General features: G+C 48.4%; 1 protein-coding gene across 1 annotated transcript in view; it reads left to right on the top strand.

Annotated features, from left to right (window-relative positions):
• Nucleotides 1-22124, top strand: part of STRIP2 (striatin interacting protein 2) — a 30226-nt gene extending 8102 nt beyond the window's left edge. Inside the window, exons 11-21 of the mRNA XM_063323768.1 lie at nucleotides 924-989; nucleotides 1668-1731; nucleotides 2824-2895; nucleotides 3191-3265; nucleotides 5868-5965; nucleotides 6512-6638; nucleotides 8688-8788; nucleotides 10398-10464; nucleotides 13998-14102; nucleotides 14966-15170; nucleotides 19051-22124. Coding sequence (XP_063179838.1) covers nucleotides 924-989; nucleotides 1668-1731; nucleotides 2824-2895; nucleotides 3191-3265; nucleotides 5868-5965; nucleotides 6512-6638; nucleotides 8688-8788; nucleotides 10398-10464; nucleotides 13998-14102; nucleotides 14966-15170; nucleotides 19051-19301 — 1231 coding nt within the window. The 3' untranslated portion in view covers nucleotides 19302-22124. The remainder of the gene's footprint in view (nucleotides 1-923; nucleotides 990-1667; nucleotides 1732-2823; nucleotides 2896-3190; nucleotides 3266-5867; nucleotides 5966-6511; nucleotides 6639-8687; nucleotides 8789-10397; nucleotides 10465-13997; nucleotides 14103-14965; nucleotides 15171-19050) is intronic.
• Nucleotides 22125-22554: the final 430 nt, after the last annotated feature.

The raw sequence follows: 22554 nt of genomic DNA, 5'->3' as shown, positions 1-22554 counted from the left end.
CTTGTGCTGCCAGATGAAGCCTTCCTGAGCGGCCTTGCTCTAAGGTGAAAAATTGGAGAAAAACACATGAGGATAAAGAAGTCGGTGCCTTCCCTTCCTAAGACCAGTTCTGCTACACACGATTTGGGGAGCGTTAGGAAAAGAGGGTGAAAACCTCTGCCCCTTTCCCTCTAATCCATGTGGGGATTTTGGCTGTTGATCCAAAGCCTGGATTTAATCCAATATCTTTAAAACACAGGAGCAAATACATCTTTTTGATGTGGAAGCAGTGACAGGGTTAAGTGTGTCTCTCCAGACGGAGCACTCCTCGCAGGGACATGGCAAGAACTGGTTTCTCACGTGGGTCTCCGCACACACGGTGCCGTGGTCCTCCACGTAACCTAATGCTCTCAACTTCGAAATCAAATGAGCGTTGTTTTTCTTGGCTGGTGCCTGGAAATCCAGCTGGGTTTCTTTCTGCCTGAGAGAGCCTTGGCTCACAGTTCGTGTCCTACGTGTAAAGCTGAGACCCCTGACCAGTTCTCACGAAAGATGCCCAGGGTGGACAAGACGTCAGCTTGCTCTCTTGGAGCAGCACGTGCTCTGCCAGACTGTGGAGACAACATTTGTTCACTCAAAGCGAGCAGATGCATGTGCTAGGAGCACAGAAGGTGGATAAAAGGGTGGTGGTCATAGAGAACTCCTCTCCATCCGTTTGCACGTTCCCGCGGAGTTGCACAGCAAATACAAATGGTTTTGGTTCACGTTGCTGCCAGCCAACGAGACCAATGGTGGCTCTAGCCCACTGCTATTAAGACCTCTAGAAATTAATCCTAGAAAGCTCAAAGGTTCTTGCTGGTCCCGCTGAGCAACGTAGGCTGTGATCTGGTATACGTCTCTTTTCCAACCTTCTCCTTGTTTTTATTTCTCTGCTGCTCCATCAGACAGAAAGACATCGAGCATTTCCTGGAAGCGAGCAGGAACAAATTCATCGGATTCACGCTGGGACAGTGAGTATTACGTGTGCACATCCGACCAAGTCTGTCCCCTAGCTCCCATCAGTGCGATTTAACTGGTGGGAGGTGTCCCCAGAGCTTAGTTTTTTCTCAACTCAACCAGCCTAAGATATGCTGGGGACGATGCGGTGCAGCGCTGGATTTCGCTGGGGCTGCAGCAGCGCACTCGGCGTTATAAAAACACGTTCTTGGAGATGCTGGTCTCCAAGGACATCTTTCTATTAAAAATCAGACCTAGCCCAGAATAAGTGACCCCTGGCCCAAGCCAGGGACCGGTTTCACGAGGGAGGGAGTCGGGACAATCTGGTATCCACAGCAAATTGCCCAGTTTGTGAATAAATCAAGCTGCGAGTACGGAGTCACCCTGGCACGGGCCCAGCAGGGTATATTTGTTTTTAGGTGAGGTGCCGGGCTCAAGCCGCCTCCACGCGGAGACCTGATTTCAGCCCAATTCTTCACCCCGACGTTGCCCCTCTCTTGTACAGGCTTTGCTGGGGAGGAGGTGGGAGGGCAGGCAGCTCACGCCAACACCTCTCCCAATTCCTGACCCATGTGGGATGCGTTCAAAAGACTCAGTAGACTGCAGGCTCCCTCTTTAACGCGTGCGACATGGAAGTGTTAAACCCAGATCTTCTTCCCAGCCTCGTACTTATCTTTTTTCATCCCCCACAGAGACACCGAAACCCTGATCGGGCTACCACGGCCCATCCATGAAAGCGTGAAGACACTGAAGCAGGTGAGATGGTGGCTCCATGTGTGGCACGTTGGGTGAAGGAGCCCAGAAAGTCTTGCTGAATGGTAGTCAGCTTGTCTAACCTCATCCCTTGCTATTTTTGCTCCGTGGCACTGATCAGATGCTCTGAGGTGGTATCAGACCCGTGGGGATCTCATGGGGGTGGGGAAATCATTGGCCAAGATCACCAGGGCCACAGGGGGACCGAAGGGCATCAAGTCTCATACCCGTAAACTTTGTGATGCAGCACTTAAAACGAGTTTCAAGTTCCTCAGATGTATGCTCTTAGCCCACAGTAAATATTTCATGTGCATTTAGTCTTCTGCTTCTCTTCAGCTGATGTCCAGCAGTGCCTTCGGTCTGAGCTCTCGCTCTCTCTGCCTTGGGAAGTTAATCCGATGAATCCGGTCAAGGTCTAAACAGCTCAATATCCGTGACATGCGGTGTGGGATCCTCGCATCTAACCTCCAACTGAAACACAGCTCCTGGAGGGAGTAAGAGGGTCCCTTCTTGTTAGTTATCACAAGAAAAACTTCTGGAGCTTCTTGCAGGAATTGGGGCAAAAAAATGGAAAAACCGAGTCCTCACTGCAATTCCAAGTAGATTGTCCAACAATTGGACTCACCCTTTTATCCGAGGTGTAACACTGCTGTGTCCTGGCAAGCATTTGCCACGTTGTGCTTTGAAGGTGACAGACTTCAAGAGCTGGATCTGGACATACATGCCCAGACCTATGCTGTTCCCAGGGGGAAGCGTGGCCAACCTTGTCTCCCACAGCGCTTCACATGGAGTGAGACACCTCCAGAGGGCAACTGACCCTATCTAAGGTCCGGATTGCCTTTTGGAGACGATTTTACTTACTCCATTTACTTACAGAGAGATCCTAGAAGGAGTAGTTGGAAGTAATCAAAGGCATGATGTGTGAGGAGCTTCAGGGACAGAGGGATGTCCCACATAAAAACGAGTTCTCCATGTATCTGCTGTGACCTATACACCTAACGAGATACTGCTGAAATCAGCAACTGTTGTCATTGCTGAGAGTGTTTCATCCGTCAGTTGTGAAATTGCTCTGCCTCTGTCTGTGTATTTTGCCAGCACAAGTACGTTTCCATCTCCGACGTCCAGATCAAGAACGAGGAGGAGCTGGAGAAGTGCCCCATGTCTCTGGTAAGAAGTTGCTGCACCCCATCACTAGATAGACATGTGGAAGATTTCCAAGGTGTCACAGAAATCCATATGTTCTCCGTGATCCTTAGGACACACATTGGGTGCTCTTTTTTTCTAGAAGCCCATATCTTGATCAAATTTAGCAGTGGAGAAAGGCCTGGAGCTTCCTGCAGTCAGCACGGAGCTATGTCCATCATTAAGTCCTCAGGCTGGGTTTTATGGAGGTGACTGTCGTATCTCAAGCGTGTGGACTGGAAATATTTAATTTTCCCTTGTTTCTGTTTCTCTGTGCTAGGGGGAAGAGGAAGTCCAAGAAACCCCTTGTGAGATCTTGTATCGAGCAATGTTGTACAATCTCCCCCAGTATATGGTAAGCCCATGTTTCTCAAAAGTAAAGAAGAGCTTTTGAGCTTTTGGGGAATGGTGCCAATCTGTGAGCTTCAGAGCTCAGCACGGGGCTGCTGGGGTATGTTCAGGACTTGAATGGTGAGATTTTTGGTGGGAATCCCGAGCAGAGTTGGGTGGGAAGTACAGCCCAAGAGGAGGGAATCGGAAGATCAAGGGGTATAGATACCCAGGGACACGGTCAAAGGGTTGGAGACAGGTCAGTGGCTGGAAAATAGGATGTGTGTGGAGGAACAAGGAACGAAGTCCTCCATGTTGGTGGGAGCTCAAAACTGGCTCCTGCCCTCTGGACAGCAAGGGGAACCAGTTGGGGATGGCCCCATGTTATATCTTGAGCTGCATGAACTGTAGTATTTACCAGCAAGTCATGGCGTGTTGACGCAGGCATCTTCACTTCTGACCTCAAGAAGCAACCTACAGACTTCACTGCTCCCTCGAGCCTTTGTCCTTCTTGCTGAGTGTTGCGTGAAAAGGGGCAAAGCGGTTTTGGCAGAAGATAAACCCCCTTGCGTTCTAACCCTCCTCACCGAGGTGGGAGGCCAGGTGCGGCTGGGTTTAAATTCTGAGTGATGCCCAATTCAACGCTATCAGTCCAATCGTGTTTAATATGTATTAAACTATCACGATTTGGATACACTAATAGTGGACCGCACCTTCAGTCTAGTCGTGCTCCTGAACTAGCACGGCCACTCTCGAGTCTTTGGTTGCGTTCAGTGAGAAACCAAAACGACCAGCCACTTAAACAGAGCAATTTATTTAAACAACAGATATACAGGTTCTTAGGATTGCCGGTGATAAATACACTGTCTGCAAAGCACGTGCAAATAAAGATATTGTTAAGTATACAAAACGCGCGACAGAGTTATAAACGATACAGCCTGGCTATAAATGTAGGATAGAGATTCTCTAGAGAAATTTCTAAGTTCCCCAAGGAAACACTCGGTGTAACCTAAGTCTTACCCAAAGGCGTCCCTATGGGGGGGAAGAAAGGCTCAGCCCGTCGGCTGGTCCCGGAATTCGGTGATGGAGTTCTCCCGACTTGTTCGTGATGGTGTCTTCCCCGATATCCCCCCTCTCTCGGGCTATTTCTGTACTACTTTTTTATCTTCAAAGTGGAGTTTGAGTGACTTTAGTCATAAATGCCTTTATTACGATTGGTGTACTCAAGGAGGAGTGGGCGCACCTCGGAGGCAGGCAGCCTCCGGGATGGAGGTGTGTTTTGGTACATTGTAATGAGCAAAGTTCGCACAAAGGACACCATTTCATCAACATTTGACGACATGTTGGCTCGGGTAGCGAGTGGGGCCGCTTATCTGTTTCGTAGTAAGCAAGTAGGCAGCTTATCTGTTCCGTAGTACCGTCTCGTTCCCTTATCTGCTATTTGTCACAAGGGAAGGCCACGGAACAAGCGCGTTCCGTTCCATCCCTCGCGTAGTTTCCCAAACAACCTTGTACAGGGAATCGCAGATGTTGCATTCTTCGTGTGCCAGCTGCGGCTGTATTCTACCTCAGAAGCCTCTTGATTTTATGACTTTCCTTAACGTGTGAACGATGCTGTACTTTTGGATTCTTGGCCAATTTAGTAATTATTCCACACTGAGATTAACTTTCCATTACGGTATCGCGCTGATCTCCGATCTCTGGCTTGCTGGGCCAGGAACCAAACTAAACCATCATCATGCTTTATGTGGCTCAGCAAACAAGGTGGTAATGCCTTCAGGTCTCTGCCAGCCTGGCTGCGCTCTCAACGACTATTCAAACGGTGGAGAGTCTGTAGGTTATGACTTTCCTTACAGGGACATCCCTTGCAGCCTTCCCATGGCCCCGAGAGATTCCCAGAGGAACACAATGCATGTCCTGAAGTTCAGCTACACTGTCAGAACATGTTGGGTTGGAAGGGACCTTTAAAGGTCATCTAGTCCAACCCCCCTGCAGCGAGCAGGGACATCTTCAACTAGATCAGGTTGCTCAGAGCCTCATCCAGCCTGGCCTTGAATGTCTCCAGGGATGGGGCTCCCCCACCTCTCTGGGCAACCTGGGCCAGTGTCTCACCACCCTCAGTGTAAAGAACTTCTTCCTAATGTCCAATCTAACCCTGCCCTGCTCTAGTTTAAAGCCATTGCCCCTCGTCCTATCGCTACATGCCCTTGCAAACAGCCCCTCCCCAGCTTCGCTGTAGGCCCCCTTCAGGTACTGGAAGGCCGCTATAAGGTCTCCCCGGAGACCTAATTGGGTCACTTGCACTCTGTCGATAGGGAGAGACAAACACAGATACAAATGCATTAAGCTTCAGCTGTTCCTTGCATTATTTCGTCCATACTCAGGTGCTCATGATGCATTAAGTTAAAGGTAAAACAGAGCTGCCGTGCTGCCCCCACTTGGCCTGTCCGTCCAGGGTATAAAAGGAGAGGTTGAGCCTTGGCATAGTCAGTCTATCACGGTGAGCGGAGCTTGGGCTGGTGAAACCCTATAGCCTTGGCTTGAATTTGTCCAGTTTCACCACTTGAAGGGGAAGGAAGGTATGCCCCTTCCTGGGAGCATCCCTCCATGTCTGTCCTCCCCTGCAGATAGCGTTGCTGAAGATCCTCCTCGCTGCAGCGCCCACCTCTAAAGCCAAGACTGACTCCATCAACATCCTGGCGGACGTGTTGCCTGAAGAGATGCCGTAAGTCCTCGAGGAGGTGGCCGCCAGCCATCCCAGCTTTGCCAGGAAGTCTTGGACCGAGCGGGAGAGTTGGGGTTTGCCGATAGGTTCAGCGGGCTCCAGATTTGGGGATGTCTCTTTGGATAGGTGCAAGCTACTGTTGCTGCCAGGGCGGAGGGGTGAAAGCCAAGGGTGTGAATGCCAGTTTTTCAGGAGCGTAACAATTTGAGCACGGTCGGCAGCCGCCGTGCTCTGCTAGCTAAGTGACACAGATCATAAAATCATACTAATTGACACAAATCACGAAGACGCATGAGCATATGGCAGGTGTCCTTCGTACCACTCCCCCAGGATTGCTGGCCGAGGGCAATCAGCTTTTTTTTTTTTTCCCCTTTTTTAATGCACTTGGGCGTCACCGGACAGGAGGGGATGGACATGGGAGTCCCAGGGGGAAGCGAGGATCCCTGTTTCCGTAGAGCCTGTCCAGATGAATAAGATCTCAACAGTCCCTTTGTCCTCCTTGCTCCCACACCCACTGTGCTGTTCTTTTCTTTCCCCCCAACCCAGCATCACCGTTCTTCAGAGCATGAAACTGGGGATTGACGTGAACAGACACAAAGAGATCATCGTGAAGAGCATCTCGGCTTTGCTGCTGCTGCTCCTCAAGCATTTCAAGCTGAATCACATCTACCAGGTGAGTGCAGAGAAGGGGTCGCCCATTGCCAAGCTGGTCTTGAAGCCGGTGTGTCCTGATAGACCCTCTCCAGGGAGGGTTTCCATGAGGAGCTGCAGATCGCTTTTCCGTGGCGGTGAACCCTAGCCCCGGGCCAGGATTTGTATAGAGTTACTCCGGCAGGGATAACCTCCCTGCAATATATCTCTGACAGTGTTTTGACAGGATCGTTTCCACTCACGTGGAAGGAGTTTTCAGACTTCTGGAAAAATTCACGCTGTGGCTGATCAGGTTAAAATTCAGGAGATATCATGAGCACAAGCCTGCACGGCAGAAGGGGGAAAGGGAGGGGGTTAGACAAGACCCTCTCTTGCTCTGTCTCATCTCCAATGACCAGAAATAGTGCTGGGTAGGACCTCATGAGGTCAACTAATCTGGTCCTCTGTCCCTCAGCAGGATCAAGTTCTTGGGGCTCCAGTTTCAACAGAGCCTGGAGGTCTGGGTCCTAGATGCAACCTGATTTTTGTTTTATCTGCATGGCACCGATTGAACTGCACCCGCACGAGGGCTTTCCTTGGCTAAAAAAGGACCGAGGACTGATTTGAGCTGTGGCCTGGGCCCAGTTCTCCACCCATTCTGCAAGTCAAACAATTAGTGTTTTCTAATTTATTTTTTTTTCTTTTGAAGGTTTCAGCATGGTACAAATCCATCTGTGTTATGAAGCCCACTGATATTTATCTGAGGATAAATATAAATCCATATATTGGACTGGATAAAATGAAACAAACCCCTACATTTTTACAGTCCTGGATTTGTTCCCCCCACATCCCTTCACTAATTTTTCTCGCTTCACCCCCGAAACGGCTCCTCTCATTTCTTCCTCCATGGCAGGAGGACCCTGGCAGTCTGGCGCTAAGTCTGGAGAAAGCTGTGGGGTTCTCTCCCCCTGATTCTGCTTTTGGGTCTGATTTTGGGTAATTTGAATAATTTCTTTTGGTGATGAAGCTAGTCTCAAGCACCACCCCAAAAACTGCCGCGGGGGCTGAGCTGGTGGCATCAATGGAGGCAGCGGAGGGTGGTGGAGAACGTGGCTGGTGCAGGCTCTGCCGGGGGTCACCCTGTGCCCACCGGCTGCCACGTCGGTGCGGCAGCAACCACACGGACCTGCACACCAACACAGATCACAGGTTTTTGGCTCGGTTCTGGGGAGATTCGGTGTTTCTTATGCCAACGGAGAAACGCCATCAAATTATTGCATTTCAGCATTATCTTCCGTCCGATCCTATATAACACGCGAGTCACTGGCAGCTGCATTTCAAAGCAGTGAGAGCATCTCAGATGCCGGCTAGCGGGGACTGCCGATTACTCACTCGCAAATAACGGCGGCGGTGTGTCATCGGTGGGGTACCGAGTGTCGACAGCTGGTACCAGGCCGAGCGGAGACGCGTAGGAACAAACTGTTCCTTCGCTCTCAAATTTGGGATGTTGATTGCAGGTTAGCGAGAGGCAGGGGCAGGACGGGATAGGATGCTGCTGCTGTTTGTGTCTGTCTCTTTAGAGGACGGTAGAGATTTGTTGTATTATGCAGCTGTACGTACCCAGGCCATTTGCTGTTTAGAGGGGAAGAGAAATTAAAAGCATATAGGAAGGCAAGAGTACATTTTTCAGTCAAAATTTGAAAAGGGAATGGGGTTAGCGTCTAACTGCAATAGGAATTGTTGCATTTTCTCATGTAATAGCTACATCTCCTCCTTCCTTCTTCCCCATACACTCTTTTGCCACAGATTTTATTTTGAAAAGCTACCCTGCAGTCCTTAGGTGCAGCTATTCCTGAACTACGGCCATAAAGTTTGTGTCTCCACTCTACGGCAGAGTTTTCCAGCTGGTGGGAGCTGCTGTACGTGATGCAAGCCTCATACAGCAGACTTCTGCAAGGGGAAGGGGGTCTGCGAGGTGTCTAGAGCAAACCATCGAGATCGCTTTGCTTTCGGCTGGAAGTGGGTTCCCGTTCCCAGGTGATGCTCCCAGTTGTTCCGGCTAACGTTGACCCCTTTCACTCCTCTTCCTCAGTTTGAGTACGTGTCCCAGCATTTGGTGTTTGCCAACTGCATCCCGCTGATCCTGAAGTTCTTCAACCAAAACATCATGTCTTATATCACTGCCAAAAACAGGTACGGCCGCTTCTGGGGAAGAGAGGGATGATGGAGCAGGGAGGCTTTGTGCATGAGGAACGTGCGGTGGGACCGAGTGACCTCTGGTCCCTACCAAGCACGGCTTTGGGGCAGTATGCTCTCCACTACAGGAATACGCTGGAGGGGAGAAAATCCCTTCTGCTTAACGAGGAGCACTGGATGGGGGCTTTCCAATCTCTCACTAGACTACTAAAATACACATAGACCCATCTCCCTTGCTGACGGTAGGCTTGTTTTCATCTTTACGTGGACTCCTGGAAAGCTGTACAGTGCCACCAGGCATCTGTGGGCCACAGCGTCAAAAAGGCCAGATGGGGTAGAGTCTTCTAGGTGTTTTCCACCATAATTCAGCTTTCCTGACCGCTTCAGGTTTTGCACAGTTGTCACTGGCTTTCACTTCTGATTTGAGAAAGACACCAGCCCCGTTTTTGAGCCTGTATAGGGACTGTCAGCGTAAGAACTGAAAGAGCTTTCACGACTCAGTAGGACTGGGTAGGATTTCCCCGTTCGGAGGGGAGAACCGGGGGGGATGTTGCTGTTGGAACGACGAAAAAGAATCCTTTTTGTTGCTTTTTGATGCTCTTTTTGTTGCTTCAGCTGCATGTGTAGGCTGGTCTGTCTCCTGCGTGGTATGGTTGCGTATGTGTGAGAAGGCACGCGTGGAAAAATAGAAAGTAATACATTTTAGGATGATGATGGGTGGGAGGAAGCGAGGAGCATCTGCCCTTGTGGTCAGACAAGCTCTTCCCGGGCCAAACGCTTTAAAATTTGGGGATCTCCCAACCTTGGGTTTCACCCTGGATTGCCTCTGACTCAGGGGCGGTTACAGGTCAGCTTGTTGTTCAGCTGCTGAATTTAAAAACAAAAAAACAGCAAAGAAGAGGAAACACAAGAGCTGAAGCTGTGTGATAGTACACGCTTTGTTTTAGAACGGTGCACATCTCAGGGCACGGATCGCATCAGCGTGTGTATGTATACGTTATATATATGTGTATACACACACACGTTTCTTTCTTTTTTTCTTTATTGGCTACTTTTACAAAGGCGATAGGCCTGGAGGGCGTTGAAAGACCTGATGCCCTCGTCGTGAATTTTCTTGCTGCTAATCAGATGCCTCCATTTTAACCTAAGATCTGTTTTGGATTTGTTTGGGGTTTTTTTTCCCCTTTTTTCAAATGTGCACGTGAATAACCAATCTGTCACGTCTTAATGGATCCAAATCCTTCGAGTCCTTATTAGCGCACTCAGGATGGGTTTCGGAGCCAAGAGCAATCGACGTGCTCCATTAAGCTGAGAGGCGAGGCAGCGGTGAGCCCATTTGGATGCCGTCCGTGCAGTCGGGAAGGCGGGGGGGAGGCACGGCTGCGCGGCACCGGCTGCGGGCTGGTTCACGTGCCCAACGTGGCTCGCTGGAGATGGGATTGCTACCCACCCAAACCACCTGCTGCGTAAGGCTGCCATCACAATTCAAACCCCGAGCACAGGGAAGATGTTACAGATTGCTGGCCATAATCACATATATCACCTAAAAAGTTGCTTTCATATTTACCTGGTTCTTAATGAGCCGCTTCTTTACTGTCTTCCACAGCATCTCCGTCCTGGATTATCCGCATTGTACAGTCTGCGATTTGCCCGAGCTCACTGCAGAAAGCCTGGTAAGCAGCACAGAAAGGGTCCTTGTAACCCGTATTGCTGTATGCGAGAGGGTGAGGAAGGATTTTCGTTTTCTTTTTTTCTCTCTTCTTTTTCTGTACCCCTCCCACCTTTCCAAAATCAGACTTTTTTTTTTCCCCCACCAGACTTGAAAATTCCTCCCATCGCTGTTCTGACTCGCTGTCAGCTATGGGGAGGTGGGGAGGAGGCACTGCTGGCATTGTGCACCCCAGAAAAATAGTTGGGTTTAGGGTTTTCCCTTTCACTTCTCCGAACGAGAGAGCCTGCTTTTCAAAAGTGTTTGTCCAGAGGCCATTTCCTCCCGGGTTTAAATTGCTCTCAGCACTCACGTTTCATAAGATGCCCGTAGATTGAGGAACGAACCAAATTCCCTGCGGAGAGGAGACTAAGTATTACAGAGACCGGCCAGCACGATGGGCTGTGTGAGTACGCAAAGTACAGATGAAACATTAACGCTGGCACGTTCGTAACTGCAATAATTCAAATGCAGAATAGGTTGGACTCGGGCAGGGCACAGAGCAGGGACAAGCTTTGGGGTTAACAGGCAAGGGGGATCAAAGGGAAGGGAGACCCTAAATGATGCGGGAATCATTAAGAAAGAGCCTGACGAAAACCAGTCCGAGCAGGGATGATCTCATAGAATCACAGAATGGTTTGGGTTGGGAGGGACCTTAAAGGTCATCTAGTTCCAACCCTCCTGCCGTGGGCAGGGACACCTCCCACTAGACCAGGCTGCTCAAAGCCTCATCCTGTTACCTGGCTGCTAAAATCTTAAACCTATGTAATTTTCCTTAGCTTTATAAAGGTTAAAATCATTAAAGGGAAAGATTTTTCCCTAGTTTCTACAAGCCAAAGTTGCTCACAAATCCCTCCAAGGTTGTGGTCAGCAAAACTGATTTTGTTGCCACTGTAGCCACGGCATTCCTGATGCGTCGCTGCGATGCAAATTCGTGCCATGAGTTGATTATGCCAGATCAGATTTATGTAAAAACCCGCTGTGGAGCGCGTGTGGGTGGGTGTGGGATGGTCACGCGCGGCCGGCGTGCTGGCTCGGTCCTCCGCTGCTGTCCTACGTGCCTTTCCACCAGCGCTTCTTGCCTGCTTTTGGATGCCTGCTTGGGGTGGCAGCTCCTGGACATCGCCTCCTTCCTTATCAAGGGGATCAGTCCCCTGTTTTGCGCTGGTCCGTGGGCTACTTGCCGAAGGCTGGGTGTCCCGGCCAGGCTGGGTGCCCATCCAGCCCTGCCAGGCTCCCACCCACCACATCGTGGCCCGATGGGGACATCTAGCGACATGTCACCGAGCGCTCCAATGGCTCATGCTAATCCTGACGCTCACGCTAAGCTTTATGGCTGTAGGAGAAGGCCGAACTTTTTTAGGCAAAATATTCCCTGTCACCCTTTCCCAGTAGGGTCTGGTCCCCGGTTTGGGAGCTGTTGCGTTAGATGACAGTGGCTCATCGCTTTCCTCTGGCTGACATGGATCTCAGCCTCATGGGGGCCTAATTAGAAAATATGCAGAAACCAACTTGAATTTCATGTGCGTTCATCTTTGGGCGGATACCTACGAATGTAAGGATTTAATAGAAATTAAACATGCCCTGGTACTTCAGAGGCATATGCTTGTGCACGTATTTATTTTTCTTCAGCCAACATTTTATGCGTTGTTTTAGATTTATTTTTTTTTAACACTCGGGTGCACTGATTTTAACATCCCAGCCGTAACGCGTTTCTTAGCGGCTATAACAGATGATTACGCTTTCAGTGGGTTGAACACAGGATCGTGTGCGTTTGGTTTACTTCCACGGAAAACCAGGACGAGTTCAGCAGTGCCGTTTCCAGAGGAGGGACAACTCTGGTTGTGGGGTAACTGCTGTCCCCGCATGGTGTAAATCAGGCGAGGTAGCAGGGACTTCACCCATCATCGTGGGACCAGCTCTGATTTCTTGCTGATCCCCATCTCCCCTCTCCTGTCGCTGCCCTCCAGCTCCCCGTCTTTGGGGAGGGGGCTGCAGAAGACCCTGCTCCACCGTGTCGTGGTGCCAGGGGGAGGGTAACAGGAGACGGGGGCCAAAGGGGGATTAAAGTCTGTTTAGCCTGTTCCCTCTTTCCATAAATCTGATGGAAAGACTCTCTTACTTGAAGCTATAGAGACGATATCAGATTGGTGACAAAAATAAATCCATCTGCCTGTGAAATGGGTGTTACCTTATTCTGCTGGGGTCTTTTGGGAAAAACCACTTGGTGCAGAGGGAGCAGATTAGGACTGGGCAGCAATATGAAACCGCACGGGCACTGTCCTGAGCTGGTACCCCCAGAGCTGTACACAGCATCCGCGGGTGCCTCGGTGGTGCCTCGGTGGCATCTCGGTGACATCTCGGTGACATCCCACCTCTGGGCTTTGCTGTGCAAGCTCCGCTGTGTGCGCAGGAGCCTGCAGCACAGACGTAGCCTCTGCTGGCAGAAAAGTGCATTTGCTCAGAGTGGCTTTTACCAAATCCCCGAATTAAATAAATCAGAAGCACTTTCTTGTTGGCCTCTAAAAAGTCTAAGTACAACAGCGTTTTTACCAGCTTACTGAAATGATAGGTTTAGTGCTTGCTTTTAAGAACAAAGGCGTTATGCTGGTGGGATTTTCTTGGGTAAATCTAGTTTTGAAGCTGGATTAGACACCGACAGAAGGGGCTCCCTGGGGTCATCCCCAAACTCTCCTCCTGAGGCTGCCCAGAACCCGGATCGTGCGAAATATTGCATTTTTTCCATGAGTTGTTAAGGCTGTAGCTGGCTGTAAGTGGTTTATAAATTACGCAGCACTTGTCTCTGCTCTCATCCGCGAAGAGGTTATTTGTGGGACACTTCTGCCGTGCTCAGTGCTGTTACTGTAGTGGTGGAATTACTGCTCAGATGGGCCACGGGCAATGTTGATGCAAGCTGGAGCTGGGGGTGCTTACATTTAGCTAATACTTACAATAATAGATCAGCTGCGCTTAAGCCGGAGGGGATCTTTGTTACAGAAAAGTCTTGTCCTCCCGATACAAATGCTGCTGTTTGTCATCCTGCGTTGTTATGTGATTGCCTTTTATTTCTCTGTAATGTGTCCTCTAAGCATGTGGTAATGTATGAATTAATTTATGTAATTACCAAAAACTGTTTTCTAAGCAGCGGTGATCACTAGGCTGTAATTTGCTCTCTGACTGTAAACAACAAATACGATTCTACCACAATATATATATGTCCCGTGACGGAATGATGTGATTTACCGTAGCTCTTACTCTAAACCGACATGCAAATTAAAACGCTGGTTACATCTGAGTCTTTCAGAACGGTTTTCCGCAGATTCTTTTGGCTTCTCAGCGGCACAACGACAACCCACGCGAGGAGGTAGCTCCACTGCGCACTCTCCATCAGAAATAAGACTTGTGTGGATAGTAAAAACAAAGACTTTCTGCACCAGGATGTCTCTGTGCTGTTGAATGCTGCCATCAGGGTGACGCTTTTCCCTCTCTGCTTTGCAGGAAGCCGGAGACAACAACCAGTTCTGCTGGAGAAATTTATTCTCCTGCATCAACTTGCTGAGGATCCTCAACAAGCTGACCAAGTGGAAGCACTCGAGGACAATGGTAAGGTGACGTCCCGTCTCTCTGAGACCACCGTGGGTCGTCAGCGTTGCGTCTCGAGCGTGTCCCCAGCTCTACGCTGCAGGCTTCAGCCCAGCCGTCCTGCTGAGAGTTTCTTCTGGCAGTGATGGGGCTTCTCCTGCTTCATTAGCTGCCCATTTTTCTGTCACAGATTGAAGCTTAAATGCAGAAATACTTTTTCTTCTGCAAATAATACTTATTTCTATGACCATCAAGCCCCCTGCAGCAAGTGTTGGTTATGATGCATGCTTCTATTCTATTAGCCCTATTCTATCAGGGCTACGAAGATGATGAGGGGACTGGAACACGTCTCTGATGAAGAAAGGCTGAGGGATTTGGGTCTCTTCAGTCTGGAAAAAAGACAACTGAGGGGGGATCTTATCAACACTTGTAAATCCTTAAAGGGTGGGTGTCAGGAGGATGGGGCCAGGCTCTTTTCAGTGGTGCCCGGGGACAGGACAAGAGGTAACGGGCACAAACTTGAGCATCAGAAGTTCCACCTAAACATGAGGAGGAACTTCTTTGCTGTGAGGGTGGCAGAGCCCTGGCACAGGCTGCCCAGGGAGGTGGGGGAGTCTCCGTCTCTGGAGACATTCCAAACCCGCCTGGACGCGTTCCTGTGCCACCTGCTCTGGGTGACCCTGCTCTGGCAGGGGGTTGGACTAGATGATCTCCAGAGGTCCCTTCCAACCCCTGCCAGTCTGTGATTCCGTGTGATTCTGTGATTCTACCTGTTTGGGGTTTGTACTACACATGGCCCAGGTGTTAGTGCCCAGAGCCGTGCAGACAGTACTCGTGTGGCTTTCTTGAACACGCTGCGTGGATTTGTGTTGATTCCTTGACAGATGCTGGTAGTCTTTAAGTCAGCCCCAATACTGAAGCGAGCTCTGAAGGTGAAGCAGGCCATGATGCAGCTGTACGTCCTCAAACTGCTGAAAATCCAGACCAAATACCTGGGGCGCCAGTGGAGGAAGAGCAACATGAAAACCATGTCTGCCATTTACCAGAAGGTGCGGCACCGCATGAACGATGACTGGGCTTACGGCAACGGTGAGTAATGCCAGGGAAGCATCCTCTCTGCGTGCGGAGCTGAAATCGGCACGCGGGGTTTTGACATGGTTTGGCTTATGACCTGTTAGGATCCCATCAACTTGTTTGGGTCAGTATCAGGGATTTTTTTAAAAACATTAAGGCTCAGTTCAGCACCATCAGAAGAGAACGAATTATAGAATCATAGAATCATTTAGGTTGGAAAAGACCTTTAAGATCATCGAGTCCAACCATTAACCCAACGCTGCCAAGTCCACCACTAAACCATGTCACTCAGCACCACGTCTTTTAAATCCCTCCAGGGATGGGGACCCCACCGCTTCCCTGGGCAGCCTGTTCCAAGGCTTGTCAACCGTTTCGGTGAAGAAATTTTTCCTAATATCCAATCTAAACCTCCCCTGGCGCAACTTGAGGCTGTTTCCTTTTGTCCTATCACCTTTTCCTTGGGAGAAGAGGCTGACCCCCACCTCTCTGCAACCTCCTTTCAGGGAGTTGTAGAGAGTGAGAATGTAATTGATTGCATGAGGAAAGGTGGGAATAATCAGATGAGGATGGGACACGATCAGCTCAGGTCTCCAAGACAAGAGTTTCCACCAAGCCCAGGCCTGCACTTTTGCATTCCCAAAACACATTGAGCCATTAAACTGTCCTGGAATCCCCACCAAATCTGCACGCTTAGGGTGGCCATGGAGTGAAAGTCTGACTGATAGCTCTGCAGCTCCCACCTGAGGAACAGCAGCAGTTACAACCCAGCAGCGTGGATACTCTGAATCCTTAAGCTGCGCCGCAGACTGGTCTGTTTAAACAGCTCTTGTGTAGTCTAAATCTGTGTTCTTTGAGAGACGTTACGAAGTTTCTGATGTTCCTCATGTTTGGATTCATGGGATGCATCAGACCACGTACTCTTATTGCCTTGTAAGTGCACCCAGCTGCTGCAACAACTGACCCAAGCTTAGGACAAGAACGTATTAAAATATCTTTTTTGCCTTGATAACACAGTCCTAAATTTTTGCTCTGCATGCATCTTCTCTTTAATGAGGATTAAGCAGAAAAATTGCGTAGCTTTCCTGTTTCAAAAGAAAACAGGGCGAGAAGTAAAAGCCTAACATCTTAACTGTTTACAAGGGAGAAAGGCATTATAATTATGTTTAGGCTGTTTAATTTCACCTGTGAAAGATATAATCTATTTTTTGAAGACTTGTATGCTTTTGATAGTCATGATACCACTATGACACTAATTCAGAAGAACCAAATTTAATTTAAATTAAATTAAACTAAATTCCTGCTGACTGAAAAAGGGGAAATATAATCCCTATTTTTAAAAAGGGAAAAAAGGAAGATCCGGGGAACTACAGGCCGGTCAGTCACCTCTGTGCCCAGCAAGATCGTGGAGCAGATCCTCCTGGAAAGTCTGCTAAGGGACATGGAAAATAAGGAGGCAATCGGTGACAGCCAACATGGCTTCACTAAGGGCAAATAATGCCTGACAAATTTGGTGGCCTTCTACGATGGGGTTACAGCATTGGTGGATAAGGGAAGAGCAACAGACCTGGATTTGTGCAATGCATTTGACACTGTCCCGCACAACATCCTTGTCTCTAAATTGGAGAGGCATGGGTTCGACAGATGGACCACTCGGTGGATAAGGAACTGGCTGGGTAGTAGCACTCAAAAAGTTGTGGTCAATGGCTCGATGTCCAAGTGGCGACCAGTGACGAGTGGCATTCCTAAGAGGTCAGTGCTGGGACCATTTAACATCTTTGTTAGTGACATGGACAGTGGGATCGAGGGCACCCTCAGCCAGTTTGCCAATGACACCAAGCTGAGTGGCGCAGCCAACACGCTGGAGGGAAGGGGTGCCACCCAGAGGGACCTGGGCAGGCTGGAGAGGTGGGTCTGTGCAAACCTCATGAAGTTCAACCAGGCCAAGTGCAAGGTCCTACACATGGGTGGGGGCAATGCCAAGCACAAATCCAGGCTGGCCGGAGAATGGATGGAGAGCAGCCCTGAGGAGAAGGACTTGGGGGTGTTGGTGGATGAGAAGCTCAACACGAGCCGGCAACGTGCGCTGGCAGCCCAGAAACCCCCCGCAGCCTGGGCTGCATCCCCAGCAGCGTGGGCAGCAGGGCGAGGGGGGGATTCTGCCCCTCTGCTCCGCTCGGGGAGACCCCCCTGCAGTGCTGCCTCCAGCGCTGGGGCCTCAGCACAGGAGAGACACGGAGCTGTTGGAGCGGGGCCAGAGGAGGCCCCGGAGATGCTGGGAGGGCTGGAGCCCCTCTGCTGTGGGGACAGGCTGAGAGAGCTGGGGGGGTTCAGCCTGGAGAAGAGAAGGCGCCGGGGAGACCTTCCAGCCCCTGCCAGTCCCTAAAGGGGCTCCAGGAAAGCTGGGGAGGGACTCTGGCTCAGGGAGGGGAGCCACAGGATGAGGGAGAAGGGTTTTACCCTGGAAGAGGGGAGATTGGGATGAGATATTGGGAAGAAATCCTTTGCTGTGAGGGGGGTGAGCCCCTGGCCCAGGTTGCCCAGAGAAGCTGTGGCTGCCCCATCCCTGCAGGGGTTCAAGGCCAGGTTGGACGGGGCTTGGAGCAACCTGGGCTGGTGGGAGGTGTCCCTGCCCAGGGCAGGGGGTGGCACTGGGTGGCCTTTAAGGTCCCTTCCAACCCAACCCATTCTGTGATTCTATGAATTTCACGCTAGGGCTAGTGGAGTTCCCCAAATGATCTAAGGGCGGGAAGGCTGGGGACTTCCTTTCTTTTAGGGGGATTTCTATTCCGTTGCTGTCTTTCTCAGCACACTGACTGGTCCCTGTGGGATTGAATACAGCAGCAGGGCTTCTTTATGCCATTAATGGGATACAGCTATGGGATACTGCCTGCCTTGAGTGACTTAAATAGCTTGAGCACTCCAAAACAGCAGGAATAAAACGTCACCTGCCCTGGAGCAAGGATTTGCTGTAACAACTGAACTTACCTGGCAATATTGAGAATAATGCAATTTTAAGACAGATGCAAAGGATAAATTATCCCACTTCCCCCAAAAGAGTTAATCAGCAACATAAAGCAACACTGGCTTGCACAATTCAGTGCTTAGCAGAGACTGCATCTCGACCTGGACAGTTTGCCAGGGAAGCTCTCGGCTTTCAGAGACGCAATCTGAAAGGGTTCTTCCTGGAGTGTTTATTTTTATCTTTGTATATCGGGATTGATACCCAGCTCGGCCATTTCCCTCCCCTGAGCACTGCTAAGCTTTGCCAACGAATTTACTGAACTTTTATGGAGAGAATGACCATTTCATATAGATTTAGAGCTCATAAAGACCAACTTTCAAAATACTATATATTTTTGACATGTTATATCTTTACATAATATTGCGTATTATGTAATATTAATATGTTAATATTAAAATATCATGGTTATTACAGCCAGTTATTAGCTTTTCAACATCATTCATAGTTAAACTTGTCCAAACTTTAGAAAACTTTGTTTTCAGTAACTCATAAGAAGCTTGCCAGGTTTTAGCTATATGCATTTAATCTTGATCTCCGCTTCAGACATTTGTGGCGATTTTCAGGAAAAGTGGTGGGGCCTTTCTGAAAAAAGCAGGAGCTTGGTAATTATAGAGAGTCCTTAAAGCATGCTACAGAGTAGAAAGAATAGCATTTCTATAGGAAACTTTCTGACTCTGCTTAATTTACAAGTGATTTTAAGATATTTTATTTAAATTAAATGCATACATAGTAATGGGAACGGATTAGAAATAATAATCAGAATTACTGACTGGCTAATATTCTGGTCAGTTCAGGCATGTGGTTGCTGTAAAATCTTCGTTATCAGAATTATTTTTTCCACAATGCTTTGGTCTTGTTCCTTCTTCAATGCAGATATCGATGCCAGACCATGGGATTTCCAGGCTGAAGAATGCACCCTGAGAGCCAACATCGAAGCCTTCAACAGCCGGCGATACGACAAACCTCAGGACTCAGAGTTTGCGCCGGTGGACAACTGCCTGCAGAGCGTGCTGGGACAGCGGCTGGAGCTCCCCGAGGACTTCCACTACTCCTACGAACTCTGGCTGGAGCGGGAGGTGTTTTCCCAGCCCATTCGCTGGGAGGAGCTGCTGCACTACCAGTGAGAGCGACACCTTCACCTGCGCCCGGTCCCACCTCAATGAGGACTCAAGGTGCTACAGGCTGAGGAAAGGAAGGTTATTTTGGCCCTGGGTGTTCTTAAGCGCAGCTGGAAAAAAATTAGAGTCTTTCCAAAGAGACCAAGCCTCTTTGTATCTACCCAGACACCTCCGAGTATGCAACTGCCATCATTTTGGAGGTCATCCCTTTCCTGTGACTTCTTGGAGACCATACAGTATCAACGGGCCTGCATAGAGGTCACGGACCAGGTTGCAGCGTCACGCTGGTGGCAGTGTCAAGAGTGAGCTTATCTGGTCTTTACTGCAGATTGACACCAGTGTACGGGAGCTTGGAGTCCAGGTCTGTCTCTTAGCTTGGATCACGCATGTAAGTTTGTTGTAAGAGTATCTCAACGGTGAAAGGTTTTCATCTCTCCCAAATGCCCCACGCTATGCTCAATTCGTTTTCATTTATTCAGTTATGGCAGTCTGATAATGTGATTCAAACACCCTACTGCCCCGAACAAGCTTCCCTAATGAAGCTGCAAATAAGAAATCATGTCACTGTCTGTGACAGTCTCAAGCAGAGGTGACAGGTTGACTTGACCAAAGGAGATGATGACATTACCCCTTGTCCCCGGGCTGCCGTTGCTGCTGCTGGGATTGTACAACCCAACTTACAGAGGCTTGCTTCCACAACTGATAAGTTTTGCATCGTTCACCAAGATAATAATCCATTACCTTTTCCACCGCCCCCCCTTCACTTACCATTTGTATTCAAGTAAAATGATCAGTAAGCTGTGCAGTGTTTAGAGCTGTAGAGGTTGATTGCCACGTTTCTCTCCACCTGATTGTTTTTGAAGGATAATTACTGCAGGTAACTTTCTTTTAGCTCTTCTAACCCTAGAGAAGACAGTAAATGCCACATTAAATAACCTAATTTTTACAGAGATTTTTGGTTATGTGGGGGAAGGTTTGTGCCAAACCCTAAAGTGGGGAGGAAAACTGCTTTGGCTAACACTTCATTGCCATCGTATGAGGAAAAGAGCAGACACTGCGGTCCGTAACTTTCAGAATTAACGGCATATTGAGCTGTAAGCTTTCTGTAAGCTACTCTTGGGTAAAGCTGCGTTGCATGAGGATGGCAGCTGAAGGTAGGCTGGTAACCCTTGGGGCTGCCCCACTTAATGAATCTCAGCCCTTGGTACCGTGCAGGGTGACAGTCCCTTCTCCTCGGCCAACAGCCCACACCAAAATGGCAGGCTGGGCTTCATAGTACTCTCTTTAGTATTATAACTGAGCCTGCAAACTATAATCTTTCTCTACAAAATGTTATCGGTCCAGCACAGGGAATCCTGGATCTAACTTCCCCCCTGGCCATGAAACCAGGAGTTCAGCTTTTGTCAAAGCAGCATGTGTTAACATAGTGCAGGCAAGAACTTAGGCCATACCGTTATCGATATATCCAGCACACAAGTGATAAAACCACAAGTATTTGTTATGACAGGATTTGTGCTTTTTTCTGTGGAATGAAACTGAGAATGTTTCCTTAATGTGGTTTGTAAAAGGCATTTTTCAAAGAAATTGCATTAGTAAACCCGCTCACCTTTTTAAATATGCTTTTGTTCAAAATAAACCAGAGCGACTTTTAAAGCACATACATTTACTTAGGCTTTTTTCTTCCCGCGCCTTAATTTAAATACTTCCTTTGCTGCTTTTTCTTTTGTTTTTAAAGAACAAAAACACCCCCCACAAACCAACCCATAAACTCAGCTCTCACCCCTGCCCATATCCACTCTCTCCGCTGAGGAAAGGCCTTCTGTCCGACATCCTTTGAACGTTCTGTTCTGATGTATCTATAAAACTCTAAAAAATAAAACCAGAATTATGGGCTGTAGATGTCTTCACAGTGGTCGTGCTTGTTAAAAAGTAAAAAGTTGTTTAAAAATAAATAACGCCTCTCCAAGCTGTAATGCACGAAAACCAGACATACAATCTATAATGGAAGCATGGTGCTGTCTTCAGGGATCCCAGAACTGGGAGAGCTCTGTAGCTCCGGACAAGTCGCTTCAGCATCTGGACTTCAGCTCCCTTTCTAAAATATGGCACCTAGCATTTACCTGTGTTCCCTAGAGCCTACCGGTAGTGCGTAAACTAAAGGTTAAATAAACACAAATAAATTAACAAACCCCAACTAGAGATGGCAGACATCTGAAGGGGCTGTTAAATATTTAAGTAGTAGAAATACAGCAGGAATACTACTATTTTCAGCATGTATTAGGGTCCAGAGCCCAGGACTAGCTGGAAAGTTCAGGATTTTCTCTATGATATTTTGTCCCGTATTTTCCTATCGAATGTGTGATTTCCCACACTGTCACAAGAATTTAGCTGTACCTCTGTGTGGTATCACGTATTCTGACAAGGGACACCTCTCCAGCACCGGTGGTTCCTTTTTTTCCTTCCTTCACATGGTGACCCGCCATGGAAAAAGTCTGGAGTGTTTTTTTTCTGGTTAACCATATAACACCTCTTGCTTTGTGATTCCTCCAGTATTCTGTTTTAGAGTAATTTAGAAAACACTCTAATTCCCCAATAACTAAGTGTGAATATAAAGGAAGTACTCTTAATGTATCCAAATCCTTTTAGTCTTAATAAACTAAGGTTGGTCATAAAGGTAAGTGTTTCTTCAAGGGGACAATGCAATGAATGAATTATTAAAGAACCAGAAATTTAGAAAAGCCCTTGTATTTGGCTCAAAACTTTTTCTTCATCAAAGTGTCTCGTTCCCAGAATGTTTACATTAAACAGAATAAGCAGTACTTACACAATGTACACTTTTCTACGTTTTATATTTAAATTGTGCTTCTTATAAGGTTTCCGAGGCTTTTCAGTGCCTTTTCTATTTTTAGTGAGGTAGAGAATAGAAATACACATTCTTACCTGAATGTCTGTGTGGTAGAGGATGGTGTAAACTGTTATCTTTGAATACTATTTATTTCCAGCACCACAAGTTATGCTTCCTAGAAATGTACCTCTATACAAAACCTGAAGCTCTGCGTAGAAAAGTAACTAGGGAAAGGTACACCTTTTAACTTCAATATTTGTGTCTCAACACATATTTGCCACAAAGACTGTACTTCTATTGAGATGTGCCATGTTTAGTGAGGGTTTCTTCTGGAAAGCCAGAAAACATGGGTTTCGGTTCAGGCTGATAAAAACTGCTGGCCTCACTCCGGACTGCACAGCGTTCTGCAGAGCA

This window comes from Chroicocephalus ridibundus, chromosome 1 (genome assembly GCF_963924245.1).
Source record: "Chroicocephalus ridibundus chromosome 1, bChrRid1.1, whole genome shotgun sequence".
In the NCBI taxonomy this organism is placed as follows: domain Eukaryota; kingdom Metazoa; phylum Chordata; class Aves; order Charadriiformes; family Laridae; genus Chroicocephalus; species Chroicocephalus ridibundus.
This window is presented reverse-complemented; position numbering and strand designations above follow the sequence as displayed.